The sequence below is a fragment of the Cornus florida genome, unplaced genomic scaffold, assembly GCF_030987335.1.
Source record: "Cornus florida cultivar Cherokee Brave unplaced genomic scaffold, ASM3098733v1 CherokeeBrave_3.0.0_Hap2_Chr08, whole genome shotgun sequence".
NCBI lineage: Eukaryota > Viridiplantae > Streptophyta > Magnoliopsida > Cornales > Cornaceae > Cornus > Cornus florida.
Window position 1 is genome coordinate 60,395,286 of NW_026775578.1, and position 9,051 is coordinate 60,404,336.

Here is a 9,051-nt window from a genome sequence, read left to right on the forward strand (position 1 = left end):
GAAAGGTTTCCCTCTTGCTCGTCTTGCTCATGTTCGTCGAGAAGCAAATGTTTTAGCCCATGAGGCTGCCAAGCTCTCAAAACCTCATGTGTTTGAGGATCAAGTGCTTTAATTCTATCCGTTCCAATTATTGGAGTGTGCTTTCAGCGATAGGTTGTCTCTGTCTTTGTAGTTGGGTTGGTTGTTTGCAGTGTTTGCCTTGTTAAAAAAACAATTAAGAATCATCCCTTTTCTTTCTTTTTTTTGGGTATAGAAAATAAATTCAGTGAAAATGCTGTGTGTAAAGATTAACCATGATCGATAACTGTGGGATGCACGTCCTGTGGTAGAAGATCCTGAAAGGACCTCTCCTTATCTTTATCTTTTTTCTTTTTGAACAAGACTTCTTCTTTTCTTTTTCTTTTTCTTTTTTTCTTTTTTCTTTTTTCCTTTTCCTTTTTAAAAAAGTAGAGAGGGACTTGTCCTCTATAGTGGTCCTGACTAATGAATAGTAAGCTTAGAGCAATTACGCATAAATCATTGAGTTTTTGCTACTTGTTATTTGAATTTGCTTGTTAATTGATCATCAGCTACTTTGCTTTCATTAATTTGTGATCAGAGAGATGATGACGATGATGATGAGTACCCGTATTGCGCTTCTCTTGTTTTGGCTACTGTTATTATGTGATGGGATGAAACCAGATGATGGTGTTTGCAGTGAAAAGGAGAAAAGAACACTTCTAAGCTTCAAACAAAGTATCAGTTGGGACCCTTCAAACCGGCTATTCTCATGGTCTGTAGAGCAAGATTGTTGTACTTGGAGTGGAGTCCGGTGCAACAATGTTACTGGTCGAGTCGTCGAGCTTCACCTCTCCAATCCACACAATCCATACTATAATGATGAAGTATCTTATGAGACGCAGCAGTTGGGTGGGAAGATTAGTCCCTCTTTGGTGGAATTAGAATCTCTGAGTTACTTGGACTTGAGCTGGAACAATTTCAGTGGTTCTACTATTCCAAGTTTCTTTGGTTCTATGCCAAGTTTGACATATCTCAACCTCTCTCATGCTCATTTTGAGGGGTTGATTCCTCATCAGCTTGGGAACCTCTCGAGCCTTCGTGTTCTCGATCTAAACTATAATTCTCAACTTTATATTGATGATCTTAGTTGGATTGATCCTCTTCATTCCTTGGAATACCTTGCCATGGGTAGGGCCGACCTTCACAGAGCAATCAATTGGGTTCAAGAGGTGAGCATGCTTCCTTCCCTTTCACAACTACATTTGTCTGACTGCCAACTTGAGAAAATGATTCCACCTCTTGCTTTTGTTAATTTCACGTCTCTTAAAGTCCTTGATCTTTCGCACAACCATTTCAATTACTGGGCAAATCCCAGACTGGCTTGGGCAATTGAAACATCTTGAATCTCTTTCACTTTCGGGGAACTCATTGCATGGTCCCATTCCATCATTTATTGGAAACTTGTCTTCCTTGAGAGCATTATATCTTTCTCATAATCAATTGAATGGCACTATTCCATCATTTATTGGAAACTTATCTTCCTTAAGAGCATTATATCTTTCTGGTAATCAATTGAATGGCACTATTCCAACAAGTATGGGGTTCCTCTCAAATCTGGAGGAATTAGGTGTAGGTCATAACTCATTAGGAGGCATTGTTTCTAAAATCAATTTTGCCAAACTCTCAAAGTTGGAAGTCTTTGGATATGTCTTCAAACTCTATCTTCTTCAACGTGAGCTCCAATTGGGTTTCTCCTTTTCAACTTCATCGGCTTCGGTTGAGCTCCTGCAAGATGGGTCCAAGGTTTCCTGCATGGCTACGAACACAAACATTTTTATATTATTTGGACATTTCTCAGTCGGGAATTTCAGGCACAGCTCCAGAATGGTTGTGGAAGTGGGTTTCAGGTATTGAATATATCAATCTCTCAGGCAACCAGTTAAATGGAGACATATCCAACACGTTGCTAAATTCTACTGTTGTCGAAATGGCTTCAAATCGTTTCGAGGGTCAATTACCACGTTTGTCTCCAAATGTTAAAATTTGAACCTTGCTAACTATTCTTTCTTTGGATCCATTTCCCCATTCTTGTGCCAAGAGATGACTGGAGAAAGTATGTTGCAGGTTCTGGACCTGGCAAATAATATATTATCAGGTGAAGTTTCTCATTGCTTGATGCATTGGCAACGTCTGGAATGTGTGAACATAGGGAGTAACCACCTATCTGGTAAAATTCCTAACCCTGTGGGTTCACTGAGGTTTCTCGCATATTTCCAATTGCATAATAATACCTTTCTTGGAGAAATACCTTTATCACTGTGAAACTGCACCCATTTGAGCCTCATTAATTTAGGTGAAAATGAATTTACCGGACTCATTCCGAATTGGATTGGAGAAATGTTGTGCTTGGGGGTTCTCCGCTTAAGATCCAATAAATTTATCGGCAATATTCCATCAAAAATATGCCAACTTTCTAATCTTATAATCCTAGATCTTGGGAATAATAGCCTATCAGGACCCATACCAAAATGTTGGAAGAATATTAGTGCCATGATTACCACAAATTCTTCAATTCGACACTCATTTGGTGTTGTACTTTATAAGAATAATATTCAAATCTACAAGAATATTCTCTCATTGGTGACATTGGTGACAAAAGGGAGGGAATCAGAGTATGAGGATATTCTTGGACTTGTTAGGAGCATAGATCTCTCAAATAATAATTTATCCGGGTCGATCCCATATGAGTTATTTAGTCTTCATGCATTACAAGTTTTAAACTTGTCTCATAATCAAATTACGGGAAAGATACTAGAGAATATTGGAGGCATGACAATGTTAGAATCATTTGATATCTCGAGAAATCATCTTTTGGGTGAAATTCTTCAGAGCACGTCGAATTTGACATTTCTCAGCTACTTGGACTTGTCATACAACAATTTCTCTGGAAGAATTCCTTCAGGCACCCAACTTCAGAGTTTTAATGCAACTAGCTACATTGGCAATGTTGAACTTTGTGGAGCCCCTCTCAACAACAATTGCACAAGAGAGGAAGAATCTCAAGGCCAAGGTGTGATAACAAGGGAGAAAGAGGAAGAAGAGTATGAAATGGTATGGTTTTATATTGGCATGGGTCCGGGATTTGTGGTTGGATTTTGGGTTGTTTGTGGTACTCTTATCTTGAAAAGGACATGGAGGCATGCTTATTTTCAGCTTCTTGATAACGTGAAAGACTAGATCTACTTGGCTATATTGCTGAAGGTGAACTGGCTCCGCAGGAAGTTCAATAGATCTAATTATGCATGAAGATCATCATCATCTTCTACTAGGTATTGCTTGCACATTTCTTTTCTTGTCACTTTTTTATTTTTTTTCTTTCTTGTGGTTGCTACTCTGTTCTTACTCTTTATCTATTTAATAATATATTGTGTACTTGGTAGTATCTTTTCTAGTCAAGTTCATGTTGTATAAATTAATTATCACTTTAAAATATATTAACTGATATGTATTATGTTAAAACTCTTCGAACACAGAAAGAAGAAAACAACAATCTCTTGGAAAAAGAATTAAATTATCTTCGAAATTAACAACCAAATCAACTTAAACCATAATCAATGAAATTGTTCTAAAATGTGTAGAGCTATGGTGCTAGCAATGAAAACAGAGAATAAATTGATACTTTTCACTATTGTCTGATGCTTTATAACAAAAAATAGACTGAATTTATGCATCACAAACATAAAGGATCTGCTTTATCGCAGCTTAATCAAATTTAGAAATTAAACATTAAACATTAAACAACTAAGGCTTAAATTTTATTTTCACATGGATATATTAACAGCCATTAATTCATGAAAAATATGTCTTTATTTTTATTTTTTTGACAAGTGAATATGTCTTTAATTTACTGCATTCTAGTTAAGAAGATATTAGAGGTGAATTTACTACATATACTCTAGTTTTTGTTGATATCATTATTTCTTAATAGAGAGTTGAAATTGGAATGGAAAGCTGTTGTAGCTACTTGAAAATTAAATGAACGTGAATAGAAATAACAAAGAATATGAGCAAATCAATTCTACGAAGAACGTGAACAAAAGAAATTTAACTAAAAGAATGTTGAATTAAACTAGGAAGCTGAGAATAATTACTCTAGGAAAGCATGATTGGAAAAGAAATTGTTTTAATACGTTTGATTGAGAGGGGTCCAAATAAATTACTTCCTAAATCTAAATCATTGGATTACAATTAAATTCTCAAAACTATTTCAAGTGATAAGTCATGTTAACCAATAAATCACGTATATTCTGTCTTTGCTTCTTTGCTGAAGAGTCTAATAAATATATTCCCAAATATAAGGATAAATATTAAGGATAACTATATATAAATCACTTCAATAATATCTTCCACCAATATTATCAATTTTTTTTATTCTCTTAAAAAACTTTTGAATTCTTTTTCTACAATTAAAACCTATACTTTCCTTGAAAGTTCTCTCATATTTTTATCTTTTTATTTCTTCTTCTTCTTAAAAATTCCCTTTTTCTTCTTAAAAATATATTTTTTCTTGCACTCATGCATAATTTACGAGTAATAACCATTTTTTTTTTTTCTTCCTAATGAATTGTTGTTACACTATTATATTTTCAGCCTATTGTCTTGCTATAGTTAGTTTGGAAGAAAAGATTTTGTCAAGCTTAACATGCCCCTGAACCAATTTCCACGCTCCGCCCCTGCTCTTGAATCTGTCCTTAGAAATCGTTAAACCATCTTCATTCTCACCTTTGGGACTCCCTAGCTTCTCCATTACCACTTGTTGACCTTCAAGCTTAAAGATAATGAATATGTAGTTCCTCTTTGCCTGTTATTCCAACAACTTCAACTTACACTCATCGTTCACAACCATTCCTATGCCGAATTATCCTGTCCAAAGAATATTAATAGAAAGAAAAAATAGAGCTTATACCTAAATAGAAATGCAAACTAAAACAATGATTTAATTAAATTGAATTCATTCTAGCCCTTATGATAGGTCACTAAATGAGCAATATATAGCATGTAAATTAAATCAGGAAGAGGAGTGGATTAATGTTTTAGAAATTTGCTATTACTATGGTGATTGCTCTGCTTTTGATGTGTTAATCAACATATGGGGCTACAAACTTTATTTAAATGACGTATATTTAGAATTTTGAAAATTCAGTTCTTCGAAATAACAAATGTAGCTCTATCAAATTATATTGAGTTGATAACTGCTAACTCATTGGCGTTAAAATTTTATTTGAAGGGGAAAATTTATGGATTTCAATTACGACATGATTTTAATTCCAAGAACTTTAGCTAACTTTTATCGTCCACATCCATTCGGGAAGTGAAATTCGTCTGTCCAAAAAAATATACCATAGACAGAGAGTATGAACTTTCGGTGTGTGTGTTCTGCTTACCAACAAATATAAAAGTAAAAAACAAGTTTCTAGCTTGATTCTAAGGATGCTTATCTTTTTAAATGCAGTTTAATAGTATAAATTCCTTTTGAGGAATTGGAGGACTGGTTTAGTTCTCAATTCCCTCAGAAAACTAAGAAGAACAGAATTTGCCTGCTGGTGTTAATTTGATTCTTCGATATGGAGATGACGGACAATCTTAATGAATATTGCTAAATCTGCTTTATGACTAATACAATGAATAATTCCTGCAGGACATTTTGCATCAATCGGGAACAAGATTTTCATATAGTTTATGCTGCAGACTATCTGGCTCTTGGATCTGTTGTTGGTGTGGTTTGCATTTGCTTTGTTGGTGTTTTGGTTTGTTGCATGAATTTCCTCTTTTCTTGATTGCAGGTTTTTGAAAGTTGTTTTCCTTTTATGTTGATGTAATTTCCTACCTATTTCATTGTATGGTTTGGCCTGTTTTAAAATTTGTTTTGATTAAGGGAGAAAAAAAAAAAAGCAGCTATTGCCTACTCATGTATAAATAAATAAGTTACGCTATACTCAATATTCTATGTATAATAATGGTGTTTTAAATTTCAATTATCCAAATATACATACATATATACATATACATACATATATATATGTATAATGATAGGGAGTTCGACAATTATATCGAGGAAGCGGGGCTGGGGGATGACATGTGCCACAAGTACAAGGAGACGGTTCATCTCCACTAGACATATCAATTCTCGCTTTCTGGATAATTAACAAGTTGTAGACACCACATTCTTGCATGCAGGTAACTACTCGGACGACTCCTGTTATCATCATCATCATTATCATCATCCCTTTTTTTTTTTCTTTTTTCTTTTTTCACAGTACTTCTTCTATCAACCTCCCCTTTCAAAAGTAGAGATGAGAGGTCAAATTATTGGATGTGATTGTTTACTTTTATAAGTTCAAAGGCAAGAAAGTTAAATTTGTAATTTTACAAAAACAAAATAGTACTTTGATTTTTCAAAGGAGATATTTATTTTGGGACAGCTAAAAATAAAAAAATAGACATTTTTTTTTTTTTTGTTTGGAACAAAAAGAGTACTATAAAATAAAATAACATTATCAAAAATTCGAAAAAACATATGGTGTAGGACAATTCAGAATATGGATGGATAGCAAGAAAATGAAATCTCATATCTAGTCAACATGGACTCCCCCATTTTATTCACATTCGGCTACTTTCTAAAGTCAAGTCTTCAATGGTAATTGCCTTCTAAAATTGATATGTCCACTTTGGCATCATGCAATTACTCGAGCCACACAATGAAGGCTTCAAGTCAAGTCATCAAACATTGCCATTTTTATTTTATTTTTTGTTGAAAAATCAATTGTGCTTGTTACGAAGGATTCTTATAAGGAGAGTGCCTATGCAGGTTGGTGCCAAGTACTCAAGAAGACTTTGAATACATTTTCATAAGATACTTTCCTCAAGTATCCTAGACTATACATAGCAAGAGTCTTGAAATCAAATTATAACTTTATTTATATATTTATTTATTTGTGCTTTCAACCCTGAGGGAGGAATTGATTGATACATGTGTTTACATCCTATATTTCAGCCAATGAGTAGTTGACACGTGGCGAGTTTTACATAAGACTTGCCATATATCAATTTTAGTTGCACCATAATTAACAGTTGCTGTGGCCGATTCCAATGGAAGGGTGATATGCAAATATAGGTGCAATCATAAAGCAACACGTGGATTCATCTAAGAAAGCCATTTGGTGAAGTAACCACTTTGGAACACGTGGCAATCAAGGAAGCAAGCAGTTACATACAAATGAAAAGTCATAGGACACATAACAGCCAGGAAGCAAGCGGTTACACGTAAGTAGAAAGTCATGGAACACGTGACAGCCAAAGAAGCAAGCGGTTACACGTAAGTAGAAAGTCATGGAACACGTGGCAGCCAAAGAAGTAAGCGGTTACATATAGGTGTTGGCAGTCAAGAAAGCAAACGGTTACATGCAAGTGGAAAGTCACAAGACACATGGCAACCAAGAAAGCAAGCAGTTACATGCAAGTAGAAAGTCATGAGACACATGACAGGCCAAGAGATAAGTAGTTGGAAGACATGACTTCCAAGTGGGACACGTGGCAAAATTGCATAATAAAATTATCAAAGGATAAAATAATACTGTATTCCTAAATCACAGAAACAAAAGAAAAAAAATGTGAATCCAAATGTAGCTAGACAATTGGGCCAGATACATGTCCAGTAAGAAAAAAAACAAAGCTAAATGAGTTCAAGTCCAAACTGGCCGGCCCAATAGACCCTTGTTCATACACAATTCACTAATATAGTTTTTTCTTGCTAGGCAAAAAAAAACAAAAAACAATGCCCAATGTATTTCATTTTAAACGAATCATATAGGAAAAGTATAAATTTTAAGCCTAAATAATTTTGAGTTATTAAATTTTGGTAGCTAGGTAAATAACTTATCACTAGCTAGCAGCAGACTCAAAAAATTTTGCTTGGAGGAGTCAATATGAAAACAAAAATCAAAACAAAAGAAATAAACTATCTATTTGATATTATATTGTGCACTTGGTTCTGTTTTGTAGTCATGCTCATGTTATATAAATTATCACTTTAAATTCAATTAATGACATTGCATCCTTTTTGGGGAATTATTTAGAACTCTTCTTGATCTCCAAAGATAATCCATCTTCTTTTTTTCTTTTTTCTTTTTTCAGTTCTGCTTTAGAATTGGATGAGTCTTCTTTTGGCACATATTCTATATGGACTTCATTTATGCATCTACAGATTTCAAGACTCTCCTTGGTCCACATAGGTTATTTCATCTTAATTGTTCGAATTTTCTTTTTTTATGAATTTGATATGTGCATCAATATGTGTCATTGTCTCTTTGGAATTGCGCAATTAAATCTTTTCACCAGAAGACTCCAAGTCAATGAAGGCACTGGACACGATTACACAGGGATAAATTATTAGATAGTCTTGATTCATTTAATACTTTGTTGATTAATTCAATAAAAGTTAATATTGAGATTTCTTTACAATATATTAATACACCCTTGTGAGCCATTTTCTCAATCCGAGGGTTTGAATTTAACTGGTCCACCAATTATTAATAGTTCAGAACCATTTAATAATTTCTCTCACATGGTGGGTCAAAAGTATTAAATTAATCTTTTTCCAAGTTGAAGATTCCAAGTCAAGGTATAACTTAACTGGTCCAAAAGTATTAAATAAGAATTTCTTTATGGACTCCAACATGGGCTAAGGTGGTATGACTTCGAGCCTCATGTAGAATATTGTGGTGCATGTATGACTTCGAGCCTCATGCAGAATATTGTGGTGTATGTGATTTTGTACTTATATGATTTTTGGTCAAAACAAAAACAAATAATAATATATTTTTTTTTTTTGTTGAAAAATCAATTGTGCTTGTTATGAAGAATATAGATTCTTTATACACAGAGTGTCCGATCATGCCAAATTCTCTTGAAGAATTGAATACATTTTCATAAGATATTTTCTTGTAAGTATCCAACATCTAACAAGTCTTGAAATCAAAATGTAACTTTTTT

At 33.9% G+C, this 9,051-nt stretch overlaps 1 protein-coding gene across 1 annotated transcript; it reads left to right on the forward strand.

The window, feature by feature from the left end:
* The first annotated feature begins 605 nt into the window (after positions 1 to 605).
* Positions 606 to 7,968, forward strand: LOC132270361 (receptor-like protein EIX2). The gene is made up of 5 exons (XM_059771540.1): positions 606 to 1,229; positions 1,294 to 1,911; positions 2,125 to 2,258; positions 2,325 to 3,329; positions 5,699 to 7,968. The coding sequence occupies exons 1-4, from the start codon at positions 606 to 608 to the stop codon at positions 3,235 to 3,237; spliced, it is 2,289 nt and encodes a 762-aa protein (XP_059627523.1). The 3' UTR covers positions 3,238 to 3,329; positions 5,699 to 7,968.
* Positions 7,969 to 9,051: the final 1,083 nt, after the last annotated feature.